Source organism: Rhinoraja longicauda, chromosome 25 (genome assembly GCF_053455715.1).
Source record: "Rhinoraja longicauda isolate Sanriku21f chromosome 25, sRhiLon1.1, whole genome shotgun sequence".
Taxonomy (NCBI): domain Eukaryota; kingdom Metazoa; phylum Chordata; class Chondrichthyes; order Rajiformes; family Arhynchobatidae; genus Rhinoraja; species Rhinoraja longicauda.
Genome location: NC_135977.1, coordinates 26,328,692 through 26,355,179, shown reverse-complemented (window position 1 = coordinate 26,355,179; position 26,488 = coordinate 26,328,692). Strand labels below are relative to the sequence as shown.

At 45.5% G+C, this 26,488-nt stretch overlaps 1 protein-coding gene across 1 annotated transcript in view; it reads right to left on the bottom strand.

The window, feature by feature from the left end:
* nipsnap1 (nipsnap homolog 1 (C. elegans)) overlaps window positions 1–26,488 on the bottom strand; it is a 46,823-nt gene that overhangs the window by 4,687 nt on the left and 15,648 nt on the right. Inside the window, exons 5-8 of the mRNA XM_078421719.1 lie at window positions 21,315–21,385; window positions 17,346–17,486; window positions 16,409–16,440; window positions 3,276–3,370 (exon numbers count right to left, since the gene is read on the bottom strand). Of these exons, the coding sequence (XP_078277845.1) occupies window positions 3,276–3,370; window positions 16,409–16,440; window positions 17,346–17,486; window positions 21,315–21,385 (339 nt within the window). The remainder of the gene's footprint in view (window positions 1–3,275; window positions 3,371–16,408; window positions 16,441–17,345; window positions 17,487–21,314; window positions 21,386–26,488) is intronic.

Below are 26,488 nucleotides of genomic sequence, written 5' to 3'. Positions count from 1 at the left end.
TCTAGGTCAATCTCCGCTTTAAAAATACCTATTGACTTCGCCTCTACGAACGTTGGTGGCAATGAAATCCACAGATTCGCCACCCTCTGACTAAAGAAATTCCTCCTCATTTCCTTTCTAAAGGTACGTCCTTTTATTCTGGGGCTGTGCCCTCAGGTCCTAGACTCCCCCACTAGTGGAAGCATCCTGTCCACATACACTCTGTCCAGGCCTTTCAATATTTGGTGGGTTTCAATGAGATTGCCCCTCATCATTCCAAACTCCAGCGAGTGCAGGCCAATTGCCATAAAATGCTCATCATACCTTAACCCAATCATCCCTGGGATCATTCTCTGAAACCTCCTCTGGACCCTCTCCACCGCCAGCACATCTCTCCTCAGATACGGGGCCCCAAAACTGCTCCCAATACTCCAAATGGGTCTGACCAGTGCCTTATAAAAGCCTCAGCATTACATTCCTGTTTTTATATTCTAGTCCTCTCGAAATAAATGCTAACATTGCATTTGCCTTCTTTACTTGGATTCAACTTGGAAATTAACCTTTTGGAAATCCTCTATCAGCACTCCCAAGTCCCTTTGCACCTCCGATATCTGAATCCTCTCCCCATTTAGAAAATAGTCTATGTCTTTATTCCTACTATCAAAGTGCATGACTTCACACTTTGTTAAGCTGTCTTCCATTCTGCCATTTCTTAACCCATTCTCCCAACCTGCCCAGGTTTTTCTGCAAAGTATCTGGTTTCTCTACATTACCTGCCCCTTCACCTATCTTTGTATCATCTGCAAACGTGGCCACAAAGCCTTCAATTCCCTCATGAGAATAACTGCGATAAAACAGGAGGAGTAGCGGCCCCAACGCTGACCCTTGCGGAACACCACAAGTCACTGGCAGCCAACCAGAAAAAGCCCCCTTTATTTCCACGCTTAGCTTCCTGCCATTCAGTCAACCTTCAATCCATGCTAGTATCTTCCCTCTGATATCGTGGACTCTCATCTTGTTTAGCAGTCTCACACGTGGCACCTTGTCAACATTTTGAAAATCCAGGTAAACAACATCCACCGACTCTTCTTTGTCTGTCCTGTTATTGACTTCCTCAAAAAATTCCAATAGATTTGTCAGCTAATAATAATAATATATTCCTTTATTCGTCCCACACCGGGGAAATTTACAGTGTTACAGCAGCAAAGTGGATAGCAAGAGAGCAAGAGATCATTCATTCTAAATAAATAAAAGATACATAAATTGTCGTCGGTTTTCTGTGTGTTCTTAGCTGTTATTGTTGACTCGTCTGCTGGGAGCAGTGCTGGTTTTGCAGTCTCACAGCAGCGGGAAGGAAGGACCTCCTATATCTCTCCTTCACGCACTTGGGGTGAAGGAGTCTGTCACTGAAGGAGCTACTCAGTGCAGTGACAGTGTCCTGCATGGGGTGGGAGTCGTTGTCCAGCAGCACTGTTAGCTTGCCATCATCCTCCTCTCTCCCACCACCTGCACTGAGTCGAGGGGGCAACCCAGGACAGAGCTGGCCTTCCTGACCAGCTTATCGAGTCTCTTCCCTTCACAAAGCCATGCTGACGTTGGCCTATATTATCATGTGCTTCTAAGTACTCGGAAGCCACATCCTTAATAACACACTCGAACGTCTTATCAACGACTGAAGTCAGGCTAACCGGCCTACAGATTCCCCCTCTTTTGCTTCGCTCCCTTCTTGAACACCGGACTAATGTTTGCAATTTTCCTGTCGTCTGGGACCACTCCTGTCTACAATGATTCTTGAAAGTTCACCACCAAAGCCTCCACAATCTCTAAAGCTGCCTTTTTCAGAACGTCCCTCTTGCTGCATCATTCTGCTCACTTACTACAGTTCCAGGAAAATGCAAGAATACAGTTCATCATGAAGCCAAACCATGTGGTAATTTAACCTCAGTGAGTTAATGTGAGGAATTATCTAAGATATCCACATTAACAATAGTGGCGTTTAAGAGGTGTTTAGATGGGCAACATGGATCTGTGGGGAATGGAGTGATATAGATCACATGCAGGCAGAGAAGATTAACTTGGTATCATGTTCAGCACAGACATTGTGGGCCGATGGTCTGTTCCATTGTTTGTGTAGGAGTCTGAAGAAGGGTCTCGACCCGAAACGTCACCCATTCCTTCTCTCCCGAGATGCTGCCTGACCCGCTGAGTTTCTCCAGCATTGTGTGTCTACCTTTGTTGTATGTCCTACATTCTAAAGTCAGTTGAAATTTTGCCAACCTCGCCCATATCAATTTATTGGAAGGTAGACACAAAATGTTGGTGTGACTTAGCGGGACAGGCAGCATCTCTGGAGAGAAGGAATGGGTTACGTTTCGGGTCGAGACCCTTCTTTAGACTGATGTCAGGGGAGGGACAGATAGAATGTAGTCGGAGATAGTGAGACTAGTGGAAGAACTGGGAAGGGGGAGGGGATGGAGAGAGAAAGCAAGGGCTATCTGAAGTTAGAGAAGTCAATGTTCATACTGCTGGGGTGTAAACCTAGTGTAAAATTGGAGGTGCTGTTCCTCCATTTTGTGCTGGGCCTCACTCTGACAATGGAGGAGGCCCAGGACAGAAAGGTCAGATTGGGAATGGGAGTGGGAATTGAAGTGCTGAGCCACCGGGAGATCAAGTAGGTTAAGACGGACTGAACGGAGGTGTTCAGCGAAATGATCGCCGAGCCTGCGCTTGGTCTCACCGATGGAGAAAAGTTGACACCTGGAACAGCGGATGCAATTTATTGGAAAGTATGCCAAGAATTTAAATATTTGATTCGATCAGATAAATAACATAGAACAGAAATTGGTCATGTAGCCCACAATGAACTTAAACCCACAGCAGAAAACTACTTCCCAGAAGCAGTTTCAATTTGCTGTTAAGAACACTCTAACCTGACACCTGTTCAGTGAATCCAAATATGCGTAGGAAGGAACTGCAGATGCTGGTTTACACCGAAGATAGACACAAAATGCTGGAGTAACTCAGCGGGACAGGCAGCATCTCTGGAGAGAAGGAATGGGTGACGTTTCGGGTCGAGACACTTCTTCAGACTGGGCCCGAACCGAGTCTTGAACGCCTCGATCTGAAACGTCGCCCGTTCCTTCTACCCAGAGATGCTGCCTGTCCCGCTGAGTTACTCCAGCATTTTGTGTCGATCATCAGCTAATCCAATATGTCTCTATGTGTAGGTTGGGAGGCCAACTAAAAATATAAACCACGCTCCTTAAGACCATTGTGAGAGACTTCATTTGACGTACCCCAAATGTGGTGCACTACGTAGAGGTCGCCAATCAGTGTAAAGAATCCACCAACAGCTTCGTTGTTTTCCTGGCGGAACCGAATGGCTCGAGCCCTGAGCACAATCAAAGGTTGACAGTTACTACAAAATCAAAGTGGCACAGACCTTTGTCTCGGTCGCGAGAGTCAAGAGTGTTTTATTGTCACACGTCCCAGATAGAACAATGAAATTCTTACTTGCAGCAGCACAACAGAATACGTAAACATAGTAGATTGTAAACAATATAATAAATGAGAAAAAAAGTTCAGTGTGTGTATATATGCACATTCTCACACATCCACACACACATGCGTGTGTGTATGTATATGTGTGTGTATATATATATATATATATATATATATATATATATATATTTATACACACACACGTATATGTGTGTGTGTGTGTGTATACATATATATTTATATATATACACACAAATGGGTGTGTGTGTGTGTATATATATATGTATATATACACACATATAAATATGTACATATACACACACGTGTGTGTATGTATATGTGCGTATATATATATATATACATGTGTGTGTATATATATATATATATATATATATATATTATACACACACATATAAATATGTATATATACACACACACGCACACACAAAATATGTACAAATACACATACACACACGCACCCATAAAAAACAAACAATAATAGGGCAACGATAACAATAATAGTCTATGTGGTTCAGAGCTTATTTGAGGTTGTAGTGTTTGACAGCCTGATGGCTGTAGGGAAGAAGCTGTTCCTGAACCTGGACGATACAGTTTTCAGGCCCCTGTATCTTCTTCCCGATGACAGGGGTGAAATGAGCATTGACTGTTGGTGAATCATACCGTGGACAAAAATATACGATGAGGTTTTTTTTGTTAGTGGTTTACAATCATTTTCTCAGGTCTTCGCCCCGAATTGTTAGCTCTGTTTCACTTCCCACTGATGCAGCCTGACCTGAGTACTTCCAATACATTTGTGGTTTTATTTTAGATTTCCAGCATCTGAAGCAGTTTTAGATCAAATTCAGTAAATTCCGAGATTTGGACATCTTTGCACCTCACAAGAAAACGTGGTTTTTGTAATCCGGAAACATTAATAGTGGCACTGAGGGTTTCACCAACTAAGGTAACATGTCTAGTTTAGTTTAGTTTAGAGTTGCAGTGCGGAAAGGGGCCTTGGCCCACCAAGTCCACGCTAACCAGCGATCCCTGTACACTGACTGGCGCTATCCTACACACTATGGACAATTTTCAATGTTTACCGAAGCCAATTAGCCTACAAACTTGTACGTCTATGGAGCGTGGGAGCACCCAGAGAAAACCCACGGGATCACGGGGCGAGCCTACAAACTCCATACAGAGGAGTCAGGGTCAAAGCCGGGTCTCTGGCGCTGTCAGGCAGCAACTCTACCTATGTGCCAACACTCCCTGGTGGGACCTTGCACAACTGGAGGGGCAGAGAATGTGGCCGAGCAGAGGCACAAGGAACTGCAGATGCGGGAATCTTGAGCAAAACACAAAGTGCTGGAGTAACTCAGTGGATGGGGCAGCATCTATGGAGGACATGGATAGGTGACAATGTGAGTTGAGACGTTACTTCAGAACGTGGCAGAGCAGATATGCAGTCAGAAGATCATCCCAATAGGATATGAGAGTTCATCTTTAACAATGCTGCATGCCAAAAGAATGCCCATGATACTGAGGACATCTCCATCAGCTATTTCAATAAGTCAAGTCAAGTCAAGTCAATTTTATTTGTATAGCACATTTAAAAACAACCCACGTTGACCAAAGTGCTGTACATCAGTTCAGGTACTAAGAAACGAACATACAATGGCACACAAACATAACAGCACATACATAAACAGTTCACAGCGCCCCCTCAGAGGGCCTCAAATGCTAGGGAGTAGAAATAGGTTTTGAGCCTGGACTTAAAGGAGTCGATGGAGGGGGCAGTTCTGATGGGGAGAGGGATGCTGTTCCACAGTCTAGGAGCTGCAACCGCAAAAGCGCGGTCACCCCTGAGCTTAAGCCTAGACCGCGGGATAGTGATTAGCCCCAAATCGGCTGACCTGAGGGACCTGGAGATAGAGTGGTGGGTTAGAAGATTTTTGATATGGGGGGGGGGAAGCCCATTTAGGGCTTTGTATGTGAATAGGAGGAGCTTGAAGTTGATTCTGTACTGTACTGGGAGCCAGTGGAGAGAGGCCAGAATCGGGGTGATGTGGTCCCTTTTACGAGTACCCGTCAGGAGTCTCGCTGCGGCGTTTTGGACCAGTTGCAGGCGGGACAGGGATGATTGGCTGATCCCAGTGTATAGGGAGTTGCAGTAGTCTAGGCGGGAGGAAATGAATGTGTGGATGATTTTTTCAATGTCGTCAAATTGGAGAAATGGTTTGATTTTAGCTATGGTACGAAGCTGGAAGAAGCTGGCTTTTACCACAGCGTTGACTTGCTTGTCAAACTTTAATGCAGAGTCAAATATCACGCCAAGGTTTTTGACATGCGGTTTGACTAGGGAGGATGCCTATCCAACAGCTATTCCAAGGCTGCCTGTTATCGTTTTGATGGAGTCGGGGGGACGGGGGGGGGGACGGACGGACGGGGGGGGGGGGGGGGGACACACACACGAATAGGATGACCTCAGACTTGCTCTCGTTTAGTTGAAGGAAGTTCTGTGCCATCCAACATTTTATGTCCTCAAGGCAGTGCATGAGGCTGATTAAATTTGACCGGTTGTTGGGTTTCAGGGGGAGGTAAAGCTGTTCCCCACTGCTCCTGGGTGAGCTGCCACCTTGCTTGCATTCCTACACTGCCTCTAATCAGGCGAATCAAAGACCCTCAGGTGCCACTCTGGCACTAATCTACCTTCCATCTGTCTATTAGCCCCACACCTAAATAAACGATCAATTATATAGGGTGCGTGGCTGTGTTCTGCAGCTGCGGCTCACCGCCAGTCTCTCCGTTTTTTTGTTTGTTTTTTGTCATTGTCGTTGTTAAATGTACGTTTTGTTTTATTTTTAATTCTGTGTATGTAGGGGGGGGGGGGGGGGGTTGGGGGAAACCTTTTTTCAAATCTCCTCCTCAACGGAGATGCGACCTTTACCGTGTCGTATCTCCGTTCGCGCTACGGCCTAACATCGTGGAGTCGGCGGCCTCCAGCTGGGATCGACCTCAAAGACTCCGGTCGCAGGGCCTGGACTTACCTTCTCGGAGGCTTCGGCCGTGGGCCCTGCAGACCGCAACATCGGGAGTTCGCAGGTCCCTGGCTGGCGACCGGCTTTCGGGAGCTCCAGCCGTAGCAGCTTCGACCGCCCCGAAGTGCGAGGTATGATCAACCCGCCCGCAGGCCCTTCATCGCCCTGCGTGGCTCGGCCGCAGCACTTTCCATCGCCCGGTGGGGGCTCAGGACTTTCATCGGCCTGCTCGGCTCGGCCCTGGGACTTTCCATCGCCCGGTGGGGACTTCAAAAAGTTGGGAGCCTCGATCACCTCGTGGCACCACGGGAGAAGAATGAGGAGGAGATAAGACTTTGCCTTCCATCACAGTGAGGGTATGCCTAGAGCAATCACTGTGATGGCTGTTTTGTGTAAAAAATTATATCTGTGTGTCTTGTGCTTTTTAATGTCTACTGCCGGACCCTGACGTGAGAGGACGCTGGCGTTGTGTATTCGCCGCTTTTCCGTCAGGATAGTTTGTCTGTTTGTTTCTATGTTAATTGTTTTTGTAAAGCGCTTTGAGCATGTGATAAGGCGCTATATAAAATAAATGGATTATTATTATTATTAATTAGGCAGTGGAGATCTTTTCACTAACTTCGCCACCTCAGTCTGTCCTATCGTAAAACTGCCTTTGTCACCGATAGCCGCAGTTTGTTCAAAATGGTGTTTGTCACTAACAACCCAACTTCCACCTTGCGATATATCTGCTCACCCAAAACCCTGTTGCATGCAATCTCTCACACATCATCTTCTGCTCAGCTATCATTCCAATCCTTGTTCTCCTAAACTGTTGTGCGGTAGCCAACAAATGTCACTCTGATCCTCAAATTTTAAGTAACACCCTCCTTTCCCCCTCTTTCATGTGCCCTTCCACCCCGATGTACACTTATTTCTCCCACTTTCCCTCACCCCCCCCCCCCCCTTCCACCTACATCCCTTTCTCTGGTTTTACATTTCATTCCTTTTCTCATCTAATCTGACATCCCGTTGTCTCCTTTTGACCTCTAATCAACCCCCCACCCCCCATCTGTATCCACCTTCACTTACCAGGCTTTGTCCTTGCCCCTCACCCACTTATTTTCCAGCTTTCTCCCCAAGGTCCACAATCAGTCTGAAGAAGAAAGGCCCTAATCCAAAACGTCACATATCTATGTCCTCCACAAATGCTGCCTGACCCCCTGAGCTAACCCACAATTCATTTCCTTAGCCACATGATTTAATTCTTTCTTATTGTTCCCATGTGAAGCTCTTTAATATTTTACTATGTTAAATTAGAGTAATTAGGTAGATGCAAGTTGATCTTGTTAAATAACCTCTCAGGTGCAGTGCAGCAACTGTCTATTTCAGTAAATCATTCTTCTGAGGTCGCACAAGCACATAATCGACAAAAAAGATTCAAGAAAAAGCTCCATAACATGAACAAATTCCGATGTTTCTATGTGGAAAGAAATACCAAAGGTTGTCTTAACACAAGTCAATGTTTAACACGAACTGATGAGGCTTATGATTAATGCTAACTGTTTTTGCAACTAAAAGAATCAGAAAGAACAAAGACAAAAGTTAGTTCGGTGCTCATGATTAAACCAATAGACTCAAAACCTTTTCTCATGTGAATTGATTTCAGATAGAGTTGCTCATCACAGTTTCTAAACTAACAAAAATAATCCACTAAAACAAATAACATAAACAAAACAAGTAAAGTTTGCTCTTTATCGATTTATGGACTTTACATTCTGCTGAATGCTTCTTACCACCGATCTCAAGGAAACCTGGCTACAAAGATTAAGTAGTCGGCTCAGGACCTTCATCGGCCTGCTCGGCTCGGTCCTGGGACTTACCATCGCCCGGTGGGGGCTCAGGACCTTCATCGGCCTGCTTGGCTCGGCCCTGGGACTTACCATCGCCCGGTGGGGGCTCAGGACTTTCATCGGCCTGCTCGGCTCGGCCCTGGGACTTTCCATCGCCCAGTGGGGGCTCAGGACTTTCATCGGCCTGCTCGGCTCGGCCCTGGGACTTTTCATCGCCCAGTGGGGGCTTCAAAAAGTTGGGAGCCTCGATCACCTCGTGGCACCACGGGAGAAGAAATCAGGAGGAGATAAGACTTTGCCTTCCATCACAGTGAGGGTGTGCCTAGAGCAATCACTGTGATGGCTGTTTGTGTAAAAAATTGTGTAAAAATTGTATCTGTGTGTCCTGTGCTTTTTGTTCTCTACTGCCGGACCCTGACGTGAGAGGACGCTGGCGCTGTTTATTCGCCGCTTCTCCGTTAGGATAGTTTGTCTGTTTGTTTTTATGTTTGATTGTTTATGTAAAGCGCTTTGAGCACCTGATAAGGCGCTATATAAAATAAATGCTTATTATTATTATTATTATTATTATTACAACATGGATTTTCTCTCTTCTGATGTGACCTGCAGTCTAATGCTTTCTATGGGGCATCTGGATATTCAGCAGTCATGCCACAAGTTGGCAGCTTCGCTGATCTGAATGAGGAATTTGCTGAGGCAGCAATACCAGGAAATACAAGCCTTTTGTCTAAAATATTTTATAGAAAATTCAAAAAGGATTGCGAAAGGCTTTGTGCGATTAAGAGGTCCGAAACTGAATAACACTGTGAAAATATTTATATAATTGAATTATTTTAAAAGCCTGGGATTTCCAAATTATGAGAGAATGACTATTTACAGATTGAACACTCAAAGTCAACGAGGTTATTAACCAAAGATAGACACAAAAAGCTGGAGTAACTCAGCGAGACAGGCAGCATCTCTGGAGAGAAGGAATGGGTGATGTTTCAGGTCGAGACCCTTCTTCAGACAGTTATTAACCAATTAGGTCTGCACACAATTTAAAACAAGATGTGTCTCATTGAGAGAATTTTGAGAAAAACGCAGCGCTGGAGGGACTCAGTGGGTCAGGCAGCATCTGTGGAGGGAATGGCCAGGTGCCGTTTCGAGTCAGGACCCTTCGTCAGGTGTCTGAAACGCTGCCTGTCCATTCCCTCCGCAGATGTTGCCTGACTCGCTGAGTTCCTCCAGCAATATATGTCTCATTTAACAAGGACAATAGCATTTAGCATGAGACATGGAAGTAAAAAACAGGAGTCCTGTTTTTGATTGTAGCTGTAAAGAATTGAATCTTCAATACTTGTGGGTGTGGCCATGATATTGGGCAATTTAGAATAGATTTTCGAAACATGTTGAGTGTCAGTTTCTAACAGGCTGGGACTTACTGCGAAATGGATTGCGGATGCATCACACCCCAATGATAAGAATGCAGACAGACAAAAAGCTGGAGTGACTCAGCAGGCCAGGCAACATCTTTGGAGCGAAGGAAGGGTGACGTCTCGGGGCAAGCCCCTCTTCAGAATGCAGAGCAAACAGCTGCTAATGTCTATCTTTATATAAAGCTGTTTGGTGGCAGCCCTGTGAAAGTCCAGCTAATATCCAGTGTGTAGCGCTTGCAGGAAACACAGTGTTTAAAACACACAGTGCAGAAAGACCAGACCTACCCAGCACCCTGTCCCCACCTGACGTCCACAAGCTGCCCGCCTCATGTTGTATACAGTCCTGCAAGTATGCCAGGATCGGCTGGGCTCTGGGCCAGTTTCATAAAAGGCAGGTCGTGCGAGTGGACATGTCACGGCTTTAGTTCACGAACATTTTGGCAACAGGCTCCAGGAACTTGGACAAAGCCCAATTCTGGCTGCTGCATTCAGTGGAAGTGGTGACGACCCGAGCAGGGGCCTGTGGTCTGCCTCACACAGCTCAGCTGCCTCTCTCCCTCCACCTTCCTCCCATTCCAGTAGTCTCCAGGTGCAGCGAATGTGCTACCTTGCATGACAAGGACTCACAGGCCCGCTCCTAATAAAAGCCACGGGGATTTTCCCCGTCTGTTCAGCAAATAAACTAATCTCCCAGCCCGTGTGCTCAGTCACAGCAGCGTTGCACCAGAGCAAGGTCAGAAATGGCAGAGTACCTTTCACCACCGACACACTGACTACATTGGCTCGCTGCAGTGCGCGGGGTCAGTGTGTTCCTGACCGTCACACCTGGGCATCACAACACGGATAGCAGGAATGCGCTGTCAAGTCTAACCTGCCACTCCACTGCTCGCTTCACTGGCAGCATCCCATGCTGAGCCCCAGCACTTCTCTCGTACACCGTCTAACCCCTTTCATCAGAGTAGCTGCAGGGACAGTGCACGAGGAACCGTTTGGGCTGTGCCCGATTCAGTCCTTCAACTCTGCCAGTCTCTCCTCAGATGCTGCCTGACGTGCCGTGTATTTTAAGCATTCTCTCTGTTTCATTTTAGACATCCAGCATCTGCACTTCCCTCCCCACCACCCCCCCCCACTCCCCAACAACGCCCCCCCCCCCACCCCCACCCCTATCCACCACTAAAGATCGATTAACCAATTCCACAGTTCACAACGATGTATCCCTCTTGGGATCACACCATCCCCAGCCAACAATCAGCCTATCAGGGAACCTCGCTACCTGAGGCTATCTGTGGCCGGCCCTGATTTGTCCTGGTCTTTTCTTGCTTCCAATTCCCCCACTCCTCCCACTCCACATTCAGTCTGAAGAACGGACTCAATCCCAAACGTCCCTTATCCATTTTCTACGGAGACGCTGCCTGATCCGCTGAGTTACTCCAGCATTTTGTGTCCATCTTTGGTATAAACCAGCACCTGCAGTTCCTTTTTATTACATATATATATATTTATGTAGAGTTTTGATCACGATGGAAATGCTTGTTAGTTGGCATGTGAGCTGTTAATTACTCAGTTACTCTCCAGCTCTTGACACCAACACACATTCTCCCTACAGGTTTATTTGGCCTTATTTGGCTTCACCCCTCATCCATGCCATTTCTCCTTGCCCATCGATCCCTCCGTTTAGGGGCGGCACAGTGGCACAACACCGTCTTACAGCGCCAGAGACCCGGGTTCAATCCTGACTACGGGTGCTGCCTGTACGGAGTTTTTACGTTCTCCCTGTTTCCTTTAGGTGCTCCGGTTTCCTCCCAGACTCCGAAGACGTACAGGATTGTAGGTTAATTGGCTTCGGTATGTTGTAAAATTGTCCCTCGGGTGTGTAGGTTGGTGTCCAGGATGATCACAATGCTCGGTGTGGACTTGGTGGGCCGAAGGGCCTGATTCTGCGCTGTATCTCTAAAGTCTTATCAAATATTTATCCACTTCCACTTTGGCGCTTAGTCCCTTGACCAGAAAGTGTAAGATGCCACTGGCTGACAGTTGCTATCTTCAACCAAGAAAAATATTTTGTCGAGAAAGTGAATACTACAGGGATGGCCCTTTTATTCAGTCAACAGGGAAAACATGCTTTGATCTCGGAAAAAAACAGACAATAATATGTCAAGATAATTAATCCACATCGTCTCCCAGAAGAGGCTATTAGGATGTCAATAGTTTCAGTCGCAGTTTTTCTATTTAACCTTCAATATAGTTTAAAGGTAATTTGTCGTGTGTACACTAATTGAACCTGATCCCAAGTGAGCCAACATTGCAAATATTATGCAGAATTATGATGCCACATTTATTGCACGAGCAAGTGAACCATAAGCAATGTCACTGGGTGGCATGGCGGTGCAGCAGTGGAGTTGCTGCCTTGCAGCGCCAGAAACCTGGATAAAGGAGGTGCTGGACCATCAGGTGCTGGTACAGTAAACCAGTGGTGTATCTGTCCTCGAGTTCACACCTGCAACTGACCTTCATGACAACTGCGGTGGGGCACTATTTAAATATTCAAGAATACAAGAAAATAGGAACAGGGGAAGGCTGGGAAGAAACCGTACCTGAAATCTGGAGGTGTGTAATAGGAAGAACGTCATTAAACTGGAAAGGGTGTAAAAAAAGATTTACAAGGATGTTACCAGGTCTGGAGGGTTTGAGCTAGAAAGAGAGGCTGGGTCTTTCTCCCTGGAGCGTAGCATGCTGAAGGGTGCTTTTATAAAGATATCTATATACCAAAACTTTTGTTTGTTTGTTTGTTTGTTTGTTCCTGAACTACAGCCAAAATGGTGCACGATAGCGCGACAATTTTAGGCCCACCTTACTCACCGTCGTCCCTTTGGTGCTAATGGAAGAAGTTTCATTCAAATTGGTGTTATGTTTTTAAAGTTATTCACATTTTAAAGTTTAAATCTATCTCCTAGGAAGGGAGGGGGGAGGGTGGTGGGAGGAGGGAGGATAAGGGGGGTTGAGGGGATGGAGTGGGGGACAGGGGAGGGGGGTGGAGGGTGGAGAGGGGGTTGGGAGGGGGAGGAAGAAGGGGAGGGGGAGGAGAGAGGGGGGTGAAGGGGAGGGGGGAGGACAGGGTGCTGCACCAATGCAGGAGAGGTTTGGGCCCAACGGGTCCACTTGGTCTAGTATGAAATAATGAGGGGCTTGTATAAAGTGAATAGCCACAGTCTCTTCTCCAGGGTAGTGGAGTCTAAAACTAGAGGCCACATGTTTACGGTAAGAGGGAAAAGATTTAGAATGGACATAGGGTCAACATTTTCACACGGATGATAGTGAGTATATTGAACATGCTGCCAGGGAAAGTGGTACAGGCAAGTACCATTACAATATATAGATAGGATAAGGTTTGGAGGGATATGGGCTAGGAGCAGGCAAGTGGGACTAGTTTGGTTAAACAACATGGTTGGCATGGACGAGTAGGACGATAGTCCCTATTTTGGTGTTGTATACCTCTATGACCCCTGAAGAAGTAATCAGGCTATAACGCACATTGGGTTGTCCCGAGATTGTAGAAAGGCATCAATACATGTGCATATCTCAAGTATTTCTTTGCACATTTAACTACTATACTACGAGAGATAGATTATACAATTCTCTTATTGTATCCAACTTTTGTTTTACACTAGACAAAGTGGACCCGTTGGGCCCAAACCTCTCCTGCATTGGTGCAGCATCCTGTCCTCCCCCCCCTCCCCTCCCCTCTCTCCTCAACCCCCCCCTCCCCTCTCCCTTCTCCCCCACTCCCCCCTTCCCTCCTCCCATCCCCCTCCCCTCCTTTTAAACTTTAAAATGTGAATAACTTAAGAAATATAACACCGATTTCAATAAAACTACTTGCATTATCACTAAAGTGACAATGGTGAGTAAGGCGGGCCTAAAATTGTCGTGCTATCGTGTACCGTTTTGGCTGAAGTTTAGTCACAAACAAGATAACAAACGAGAGTTTTAGTATATAGATGTTAGGTTGTTACTAGCAGTTGGTTCCACCATTTCTAAATACTCCCTGTTGTTTCGCTGAACTTAATAATAACAGGCAAATCTAAACAACAGCATTCAAGAGGGAAGTTTTAGAGGGATGTGAAGCAAACATGGGCAAATGGGGCTTGCGCAGATTGGCCATCTTAGGCTGAAGTGTCTGTTTCTGTGCTGTATGACTTGATGACGATGCAGGTCCACCACTGATTTTCCGGCATCTTTGGTTCCAGAGCCTTTCTGGATGAAGCGTTTTACCGGGCCAAAAGAGGTCACAGCCTGCCAGAGGAATCCAACGGTACGGGAAAGGTCCAGCTTGGCCACTGAGGAACCAAGACGTCACCCTGCAAAGTCAGGCTTGGAAGTTGGCTTCGAGAATGGATCTGCCGGCTCCGGCCGGGCCCGAGTTCCAGAGTCCTGGGTGCGGGGGGCAAATTCGTCCCGCTGATCAGCCGCGGAAGCCAGCTGTGGGAGCGTGTCTGCCGGCTCCGGCCGGGGTTCCAGCGCCCCGGCTGTGGGGGGCAGATTCAACTTGCCAAATGGTGCGGAGGTCCCGATGAGGCCGAGATCGGCTGCCTCACCCGGCCTAGGCGCCACATTTCGGGGTGATCTCCGGCGGGCATTTCAAGCGCGCTCTCGTATTAATCTTGTTCGGATTAAAGGAGGTGCCGGACCACCAGTTGCCAGAAAAATCGGTGGTGGGCCTGTATTTACCAGGAAGGAAAATTCCACTTGAGCCCATTCCTTTGTTATCAGAAGGGCATTTCCAGGGCTGGTTACCTCATTCTTCATGAGCAAACAGCCAAACAGATTTGTCACTTTCTAACCTACCATGCTGTGCTGGAGAGCAATACTTATTGTGCCACATTGGCCATGATCATCTAACCATGTTCAGACAGAAAATGGAAACCAGGTCATTCAATTATTTACTTGAAATCTATTTTTTACTTAACTGCCATGGATTTTCTCACTGAGAGGAAACAGATAAAATAGGTCAGCAGCCAAAGCGAACACAATTCAAAACTATTTTTGGATTACTTTCTAAAATTATTTTACATTAAAGTAACACAAAACCAATCTGCTCCCTTTACATATTCCAGTGCAAGTGAATTCCAAGGTTCAAAATCAAGCAATTTTTTCCCCTGCTCAACAAGCATTATAATCTTTCCCTGGTCATTTTTGTTGTGTATCCTTAATAAAATGTAAAATTATATTTGTGTAGGAAGGAACTGCAGATGCTGGTTTACACCAAAAAGATGGAGACTGAAGCAGGGTCTCGACCCGAAACATCACCCATTCCTTCTCTCCGGAGATGCTGCCTGTCCCGCTGAGTTACTCCAGCTTTTTGTCTTCGGACAAGAACGTAGCCTTGTCTCTGCAAAGCCAAGTCTGAAATCGAGAACTCAAACACCTAATTTGCACTTCCCATCTGCAGTCTGGGGCAACTACAGACCACGGTGTAATATAAATAGCTATTTTCCGACAGGCACACATTGCTGTCTGATGGCGAGAATCAAAATAGCATCAGATACATTTCCCACAGAAGAGCCACTTAGAATCAGGGAACATCAAGGACAAGCACGGACTTGGATTAAGGAGTAGTTAACATCCTCCATCACAGGTAGCAGCTATCATCATATCATATCATATATATACAGCCGGAAACAGGCCTTTTCGGCCCTCCAAGTCCGTGCCGCCCAGTGATCCCCGTACATTAACACTATCCTACACCCACTAGGGACAATTTTTACATTTACCCAGCCAATTAACCTACATACCTGTACGTCTTTGGAGTGTGGGAGGAAACCGAAGATCTCGGAGAAAACCCACGCAGGTCACGGGGAGAACGTACAAACTCCTTACAGTGCAGCACCCGTAGTCAGGATCGAACCTGAGTCTCCGGCGCTGCATTCGCTGTAAAGCAGCAACTCTACCGCTGCTCTCTCCACAACTCTCAATGGTGTAGGATCTAAGAGGTCTTTGGTATGTCACTTGATTTCATGGCAGGGAATATAACTTTTAAGATTTATTTAGTGGTACTTTGCAGGTCAATAAGATACGGCATCATAAAAATATATATATTTACAGAATTAAGACCAACTTCATTATATTACGTGATTACATGGTCTGTTCTCTAACCCTCGCAAGAATTCCAAAATGTTTTCTTTGAGAAACACGTTAATGCTTTTAGAGCACTTTAAAGAATTATTTTACATAGTGTGGAGATTGTAAAGACCTTAAACAATAAACTGCACAATTAAAATTCATTTTGAAACGGGATCAGGCAATACAAGAACAGCTTTCTAATGTCACCAAATGTGACATGCAACTCCTGAACGATCTGAGAAATATGTTGGAACGGCTCATTCATACTGCAGTCAAAATGTGGACCAAGGAAGCGCAGGTGCTGGTTTACACAAAAGGACACAAAGTGCTGGAGTAACTCAGCAGTACATGTGGAGGGAATAGATAGGCAACATTTCACATCAGGACCGTCCTTTAGGGGACCTGCTGAATTAGTCCAGCACTTTGCGTTTTGCTCAAGGTTTTGAGCACTGCCGTTTCTTGAGTCAGCGCACTCAGCTTGATGTCAACCAAAACAACAATAGACCTGTAAACACTTGCTTACCAGTTGTTACCCCATTCGATCATGGTCCCGGGCTGGAACAGAAAGAAATGCATTGGACATTAGGTTCACTGACATGGTTGATAACTGCAGCACAAAAATTGCAGTAACAGGCATGGATTTTCAAAAGGCATTTGATATGGCACTATACAGTAAGAGAATAATGGTCCTCGGACAGTTACAATAGACAATAGGCGCAGGAGGAGGCCATTCGGCCCTTCGAGCCAGCACCGCCATTTAATGTGATCATGGCTGATCATTCTCAACCAGTACCCCGTTCCTGCCTTCTCCCCATACCCCCTGACTCCGCTATTCTTAAGAGCTCTATCCAGCTCTCTCTCTTGAATGCATTCAGAGAATTGGCCTCCACTGCCTTCTGAGGCAGAGAATTCCAAAGATTCACAACTCTCTGACTGAAAAAGTTTTTCCTCATCTCAGTTCTAAATGGCCTACCCCTTATTCTTAAACTGTGGCCCCTGGTTCTGGAAAGGGATTGTGTCTGGGACCTCCCTTCTGATCAATTTTTATATTAGACTACAGAATTAAGTTGAATTTCAAAATTTGCTGATGGCACTTAATTGGGGCTATAGTCATTATATACTTCTATCAGGTCTCCCTTCAATCTCTTGACGTTCCAAAGAAAACAATCCAGGCACAGTTCCAGCAAAATGACACCTTGTTTTACAGGCATTTCCTGTTCAGCAGATTGCCTTAGGAATTGCTTGAGAATTTCCTTAGACCTGCTCCTATCTTACCACAAAAATTTGGCGGTTGGAAACTCTGTTCATGAAATCGAAAGAAATTCATTCAAGTTCAAGCCACTCAAACCACGGCACTTTCGACAGTCCCCGAATTAGCTGATCATTCCCATGCCTTTGAAAACTACTGTACATTATTATGAGAAACTAGACAAAAAGAAAATATCTATAGAGCAATCTACCTTTAAGTAGTATGTCCTAAGCTCATAAATATTAGGCCCTGGTCGGGCTTGTGGTTCATTCCAGAAACTGAACTCCAAGAGTATTTGATTCTTCCGAGCCAACAACATCTTGCTCCGTTCCCTTCGGAATTCCAGGTATTCCTGAAAGAATGGAAAAATATCGACGCGGGATCAGCTATGGTTAAGAGTCGAGAGCGTTTTATTGTCACATGTCCCAGACAGAACAATGAAATGCCATAACAGTGCAAAAAGACAAAACCAAGGCCCCCAAGTCTATGTTGGGAAGGCCTAATGGCCTACTCCTGCACCTATTTTCTATGTGTAGGAACGGCAGACGCTGGTTTAAACCAAAAATAGACACAAAGTGCTGGAGTAACTCAGCGGGACGGGCAGCATCTCTGGAGAGAAGGAGTGAGTGACGTTTCGGGGTCGAGACTCTTCTTCAGATGCAGTCTCGACCCGAAACGTCACCCATTCCATTCTCTCCAGAGATGCTGCCTGTCCCGCTGAGCTACTCCAGCTTTATGTGTTGATCTTCGCCCCCAGGTCTTATCTGGAGGTTGAGGCCTAATGGCTGTAGGTAAGAAGCTGTTCCTGACAGTTTTCAGGCTTTTGTCCGTGTGGGATTTTCTTGATCTTGGGGGCATAGATTCAGAAACAAAGGGGTTAGCTACAGTGCCCTCCGTAATGTTTGGGACAAAGACCCATCATTTATTTATTTGCCTCTGTACTCCACAGTTTGAGATTTGTAATAGAAAAAAAAATCACATGTGGTTAAAGTGCACATTGTCAGATTTTATTAAAGGCCATTTTTATACATCTTGGTTTCACCATGTAGAAATTACAGCTGTGTTTATACATAGTTCCCCCCATTTCAGAGCACCATAATGTTGGGGACACATGGCTTCACAGGTGTTGTAATTGCTCAGGTGTGTTTAATTACCTCCTTAATGCAGGTGTTAGAGAGCTCTCAGCACCTAGTCTTTCCTCCAGTCTTTCCATTACCTTTGGAAACTTTTATTGCTGTTTATCAACATGAGGACCAAAGTTGTGCCAATGAAAGTCAAAGAAGCCATTATGAGACTGAGAAACAAGAATAAAACTGTTAGAGACATCAGCCAAACCTTAGGCTTACCAAAATCAACTGTTTGGTACATCATTAAGAAGAAAGAGAGCACTGTTGAGCTTACTAATCGCAAAGGGACTAGCAGGCCAAGGAAGATCTCCATAGCTGATGACAGAATTCTCTGTATAATAAAGAATAATTCCCAAACACCTGTCCGACAGATCAGAAACACTCTTCAGGAGTCAGGTGTGGATTTGTCAATCACCACTGTCCGCAGAAGACTTCATGAACAGAAATACAGAGGTTAAACTGCAAGATGCAAACCACTGGTTAGCTGCAAAAATAGGATGGCCAGGTTTCAGTTTGCCAAGAAGTACTTAAAAGAGCAACCACAGTTCTGGAAAAAAAGGTATTGTGGACAGATGAGACGTAGATTAACTTATATCAGAGTGATGGCAAGAGCAAAGTGTGGAGGAGAGAAGGAACTGCCCAAGATCCAAAGCATACCACCTCATCTGTGAAACACGGTGGTGGGGTGTTATGGCCTGGGCATGTATGGCTGCTGAAGGTTCTGGCTTATTTATCTTCATTGATGATACAACTGCTGATGGTAGTAGCATAATGAATTCTGAAGTGTATAGACACATCCTATCTGCTCAAGTTCAAACAAATACCTCAAAACTCATTGGGCGGCGGTTCATTCTTCAGCAAGACAATGATCCCAAACATACTGCGAAAGCAACAAAGGAGTTTTTCAAAGCTAAAAAATGGTCAATTCTTGAGTGGCCAAGTCAGTCACTCGATCTGAACCCAATTGAGCATGTCTTTTATATGCTGAAAAGAAAACTGAAGGGGACTAGACCCCAAAACAAACATAAGCTAAAGATTGCTACAATACAGGCCTGGCAGAGCATCCTCAGAAAAGACACCGAGCAACTGGTGATGTCCATGAATCGCAGACTTCAAGCAGTCACTGCATGCAAAGGATATGCAACAAAATACTAAACATGACTACCTTTCATTTACATGACATTGCTGTGTCCCACACATTATGGTGCCCTGAAATGGGGGGGGGGACTATGTATAAACACTGCTGTAATTTATACTTGGTGAAACCAAAATGTATAAAAATGGCCTTTATTAGAATCTGACAATGTGCATTTTAACCACATGTGATTTTTTTTTTCTATTACAAATCTCAAATTGTGGAGTACAGAGGCAAATAAATAAATGATGGGTCTTTGTCCCAAACATTATGGAGCACACTATATATCTTACAGAGATGAGGAGGGATTTCTTCTTTCAGTTGATGGTAAATCTTTGATATTCGCTTGGTGGTCATTCGAATATTTCAGGGTGGAATCTGACGGACACTTAAACTATGTGGGGAATTGGGAGACAATGAAACAAGGGTGTTGAGAGCAGGATTAGTCCTGGATTAGTCCCGATCTCATTACGTGATGCAGTGGGCTTGAGGGGGCAAGGGGCCAGTTCCTGCCCTTGCTTCTCATGCTTCCCATACAATACCTTAAAACATCCGAAAAAACTTTAAAGCAAATGGAACATGTTTTGATATGCGGACCACTGCTAAAACATAGGAAGCATACCAGGTATATAGTATGCTTGCCTTCATTGGTCAGGGCATTGCGTGAAAGAGTCAGGATGTCATGACACAGCTTTGCAGGACTTTGGTTAGTCTGCATTTGGAGTATTATGTGTCGTTCTGGTCGCCCCGTTTACAGGATGGACGTGGGGGTTTGGATAAGAGTGCAGAGGAAGTTTGTGGGTAAAGGAGCACTGCCCTAACCCCTCCCCACTGGTCTTTCCCTCCAACCTTCTCCACCCATTTTCCCCTCTCATAAGTATTGCTAAACCTACTCTGGTTGAGCAGTTCTTTGACAACCACTGTTGTCACAATTAATTATGATCAAAACCACTGCAATTCTATTAATAAAATGCTACCATATCATATGCTGTGCAATAGCATTGCTGCAACATTTTATTAAATGTGTTAATAGTGAACGGTGCAAATAATGAAACTGGAGTCTGCAGTCTCAATGGACGACTGGTTGAAATTCTGGAATTTCCTTTTCGCTTTTCTTGCGCAATTTCAGGTGGTTCAATTTCACGACTTGTTTCTCAAGCTTCTCAGAGTTGGAAGCAATCCAGAAGCATTTGAAAGCTCTTTGCAGACAACTTGGGCAAGGATAGGCTCAGAGGGAAAGGGTCATAGAACTGAACTAAGGCACCTGTGACTTGATATAATGGAGACAGATGGGAGAAGGCATTTGCCTAGCCATGCCCTTCAACAATACCACCTCGTAGATGATGGCTGGCCGCCTGAAATTTGTTTAATAGTTTTTAACTTTGCATTTGCATGTCCTACAGACAGATGGTGTCACGGTGGCGCAGTGGTAGTCACTGCCTTACAGCACTTGCAGCACCAGAAACCTGGGTTCCATCCCGACTACAGGTGCTGTCAGTACGGAGTTTGTACTTTCTCCCTGTGACCGCGTGGGCCTTCTCCGAGATCTTCGGTTTCCTCACACACTCCAGTTTTGCAGGTTAATTAGCTTGGTATAAGTGTAAATTGTCCCTAGCGCGTGTAGGATAGTGTTAATGTGCGGGGATCGCTGGTCGGTGCGGACTCGGTGGGCCGAAGGGCTTGTTTCTGCGCTGTGTCTCTAAACTAAACTATGAAAATAGGATATCAGGGCGAGTTCACAATTTGCATATGTGGCTTTTTCCATTTTTCATCCCAACAAATAATCAATTATTTGCATTTTGCTTATTTGATAAAAACGTAGGCATGTACGACAAACTAAAGTCGGCTCTGTGTTAATATCAACTCTAAAGTTAATCCTATCAGGCTTGATAATTGAACGATTTCTTTCATTTATTACCTTATTTTGTTTTAGCTTCTCCATTGCATCTGTCATAGCAGGATAACCACCAGAAAACCTCCACAAATGCACTGTCCAAAATGAAAAGACGACAGAATTGCAGAGCGCACAAAAAACGTCATTTTGCACGAACGACAAAAGTCATATATTTTCAGTGATACATTTATATGCCACAGTCATTTTGGCCCCATGACATTGCTGATATTTTATTCAGATTAATACAGGTACACTGCCAATTTTCCGGCACCTTTGGCTCCAGAGCCTTATCCGTATTATCCAGTTTGCCGGACAAACAGAGGTCACATAATAATAATTCACCTGTACACCTCTGACCCACTAATTATACACCTCCGGTGTCACTAAAACACCAAGGACTGCCAGAAACTTAAATAAAGAATTAACAAATAACAAAGAAGTAAGCAATTAACTCTTTCAGGACAGAGGCGCACGTCCTGAAAGGGCATGCGTCACGCTCAAGGCTCTTGACAATTTGCCCTGATTATAGAGGGTGCCAGACCATCAGTTCCCGGAAAATCGGTGGTGGATCCGTGCGATGTAAAAGCCAAGATAGTGCCGAGGTCGGAAATTTGAAGTTAAGACAGAAAAAAGTTAAGTAAGGCAGCATCTGTGGAGAAAAACAGCATAAGATTGCAAGTCTCCAAGCTGTTTCTTTCTTCACAGATGAATGATGTTTCGATTTGACACAACGTAACCTCCACTGCGCACAATAAGCACCAGGGAACAATATGTAAGGAAGGTGGAGATTGATCATCTTTCAATACTGCAGGCTCAAAGCAATGCTTCATCTTTGCTCGTTTGCTGTAAACTCGCAGAAGGGTAAGGGCTCTCTAGTGTACAGGTCTTCATTCCCAGGTGACAAAAGGCCAACGTATGGACAGTCAAACACTTGGGATATCGGAGGGATGGATCTGATGTCTACGATGGGCAGCTTCTGCAGGGTGGGAATGGCGCATTTCCATGTGCCTTCTCTCCCCACCCCGTCACGCCACCATCCCTCTTACCACCCCCCTCCCCTACCCACCTCCAAAATAAAGACTGGGGACTGGGTCAATCTGGGGGGAATCTCAGCAGGCTCACTCGCTTGCAACAAGGCCGTCTAACATCCACTCTTCCTTTGCATGCTCACAGACGTTTCTGCTCACTTACGACTTACGAAGAGTTTAAATTACGAAATGTTCTCAGGACCGAAACCCTGTCATAACCTAGGAACTTGCTGTACATACTCTGCATATCCGATTCCACGGAATTTATTGCAACCAAACATCTGGAGCTGAGCACAGCTGGGGCCTGTTTCCGTGCTGTGTGACTCTGAGTCCAGTCAACACCAAAGGGTTTGCATGGGAGAATCCATCATGGCAGAGAAATGCAGCCGTTTGAAGATCCCAATATTAGGCGGTCAGACAGGTGTAACTGTGGCAATTGTTACAAGACCATAAGACATAGGAGCAGAATTAGGCCATTCGGTCCAATGAGTCTACTTTAGTTTAGTTTAGTTTAGAGATACAGCGCGGAAACAGGCCCTTCGGCCCACCGGGTCCGCGCCGACTAGCGATCCCCACACATTAACACCATCCTACACCCACTAGGGACAATTTTTTTACATTTGCCCAGCCAATTAACCTACAAACCTGTACATCTTTGGAGCGAGGGAGGAAACCGAAGATCTCGGAGAAAACCCACGCAGGTCACGAGGAGAACGTACAAACTCTGTACAAACAGCACCTGTAGTCGGGATGGAACCCGGGTCTTCGGCGCTGCGTTCGCTGTAAGGCAGCAACTCTACCGCCGTGCCACCTTGTCATTCTCTGCAATTTAATCATCGTTAATCTATTTTTTCCTCTCATTCCCCTTTCTTCTGCCTTCTCCCCATAACCTTTGACACCCTCACTAATCTAGCACCTATCAATCTTCGCTTCGTAATGTCTTGGCCTCCACCACCATCTGTGGCAATGAATTTCACAGGTTCACCACCCGCTGACTCAGGAAATTCCTCCTCATCTCCATTCTTCAGGTAGGTCCTTTTATTCTGAGGCTGTGCCCTCTGGTTCCAGAATCACTCACTACTGAAACATTACTGGCAATGGCTATGAATGGGACTCCCACAATATCATGATCATGGTGTGCTGACGTGCACGGGCCAGGACAAAGTACATCCTGGTGAAGGCTCCGATCCAGAAGGCGTGGTGCACATTGGCAACAACAACAAAGGCGGCAGGAACAAAGGAGAACATTTAACAGCAGGATGCTGAGCATAATCATCTCTGGCACACCATTAAAGCAACACAGCAGCAAGAGTAGAAAAAGGAAGGTGCTGACAATCAGTGCAAGGCAGATAAATCAGAACATGGTGCAAACACTTAGCAGGTCAGGCAGCGTCTGTGGAAAGTGAAACTTAATATTTCACGTCGGGGACCGTCTTCATCAGAACAGGTGCAGGATCTGCTGAATGTTTCAAACGTTTTGATGAGAATTTGGGCCAGGAGCATTTGAACCATTTCATGGATCTATTAATACGACTGTGAACAAGATCCTTGCAGTGTGATTAGGGATGATGCAATCTGAATTACGAGGGGATTGTGGTCTACAATATAGAAGTGAAAGAAGATGAATATGTTGGATGGCAATAGGGAAGGAAGTAGTTTTGTCTAGTTTAGCTTAGAGATACAGCATAGAAGGAGGCCCTTCTGTCCATTGAGTCCTCACCAACCATCACCTGTTCACACTGGCTCTATGTTATCCCATATTCTATATTATTCCACTTTCGGATCCACTCCCACCACATTTGAGGAACTGTACAGAGGCCAATTCACCCACTAGTCTGCACACCTCTGAGATGTGGGAGAAAACCAGAGGACCCAGAGGAAGCTCACGTTGTTTCAGGGAGAAAGTGCAAATTCCACAGACAGCACCCGAGGTCAGGATTGAACCTGGGTCTCTGGCGCTGAGAGGCAGCAGCTCTACCAGCTGTGCCACTGTGTCAACCACAGTACCAGAAGTAGTAACATATCACATTGGAGCACCACAAAGATACTGTATTGATGCAAGTGTACCAGGCGTGGCGAATTGTACGGCCCATGTGGGAATGCAATGGGGGTAGCAATAACAGAAATATGGTTTCAAAATGGTGGCAAACTGAGTGCTTAATGTACATGGATGCAAAGCGTTCAGGAACGAAAAGAGAGAAGGGAGGTGGTGTGATAGTATTGTTTAGGGAAAACACTGCTGTGATGGGAATAGAGAATATATGAGAAGACAAGGGCAGAATCAATTTGGTTAGAGTTAGGGAGCTCAAATAGTTTGGGTTAAATTATACAGATATTCAAATAGTGGGAATGAGTTAAAGAAGCAAATCTGAAGGGAAATTACAGGGTCTGTGCAGGGAGGAATTACAGATGCTGGTTTAAACCGAAGATAGACACAATTAGCTGGAGTAACTCAGCGGGACAGGTAAGAAATGTTGCCTGTCCCACTGAGTTACTCCAGCTTTTTGTGTCTATCTTACAGGTCTGTGCAATATCTTGTCAGAGATATTTTTTTAACCAAATGTCAATTGGGATAATGTTCGAGTAAAAGAGAATGGAAAAGAACACATTGCTGGGAAATGTTCAGTTGATATTTTTTTTTCTGAGGAGAATGTTCTTGATCCCAGGAAGGACACGTTGCTGGACTGAAGGCAAGGGAACCAAGATGGTGGTAAAGGCGATAAATGGCACACTTGCTTCCATCAGTTGGGGCATCGAGTATAAAAGTCGGGTAGCCATGTTAGGATTCATTTGGAGTACTGTGGGCAGTTTTAGTTTACAGATCCAGCACGGAAACAGGCCCTTCGCCCCACCAAGTCCACTCCGACCAACGATCCCTGCACATTAACACTATCCTACCCACACTGGGGAAAATTTACACTTAGACCAAGCCAATTAACCTACAAACCTGCGCAGCTTTGGAGCGTGGGAGGAAACCGAAGATCTCGGAGAAAACCCACGCGGTCACGGAGAGAACGTACAAACTCCGTACGATAGCACCCGTAGTCGGGATCGAACCCTGGTCTCTGGCGCTGAAAGAGCTGTAAAGCAGCAACACTACCGCTGCACCACCATTGAGTTTACCCATTGAGTTTAAAAGTCGGGAAGTCATGTTCGAACTGTTAGGACACATTTGGAGTACTGTGCGCAGTTCTGGTCAGACCATTTCACAAAGGAAGTCGAAGTGTTGGAAAGGGCACGGAAGAGGTTTACCAGGATGTCACCTGGAACATCTAGTGAGTATTGGCCAGGGGAGTCTGAAATCAGTCCAAAGGGTTCGGACCCGAAACGTCGCCGATCCACATTCTTCAGGGATGCTGCTTAACCTGCTGAGTTACTTCAGAATTCTGTGTCTATTTCAGGTAGGAGGCGCTGGACAAATTTGGATTATTTTCTGTCACAGTTTGGAACTGAAGGGACAACGTGACAGAAGTATTTTAAATTATGGGAGGCATAATCTGAGAGGCAGATAGTCTTTTCTCACAGGATGGAAATGTCAAATATTAGAGGGCATAGCTTAAAGGTGAGGGTGAAAGTTTAAAAAGGAGATTTATGGAGTGGTCATTTTTTTACACCTAGGGTAGTGGATGTTTGGAACACCATGCCAGTGGGTGCGGTAGAAGCAGATATAATAGCAATGGGTGAGAGGCAGTTAGAGAGGGACATGTCAAGCAGAGAATAGAAGGAGAATAGGAGGAGTTAGATCATGTGCAAGCAGGTGGGAATACATCTGCAGATGGGAAACGCATAAAAATCTTAAGGGATTGGATATGCTAGATGCAGGAAAAACTTTATTTGGCAATGTGTTAGTGCCAGGCCGGACACTTGATTAAACAATGGGGCATGCACCTACCTGACCTGTTCTGCACCAACAATCAGCGCTCCACTCCCGGTCAAATGACCACTGCCACCACGATTAAACTTTGTGTGTAGGAAGGAACTGCAGATGCTGGTTTAAACCAAAGATAGACACAAAATGCTGGAGTAACTCAGCGGGACAGGCACCAGCTCCGGAGAGAAAGAATGGATGACGTTTCGGGTCCAGACCCTTCAGAAGGAAAAGTCACCCCATTCCTTCCCTCCAGAGATGGGGGAGTCCGGAACCAGGCGGCGGTCACAGTTTAAGAATAA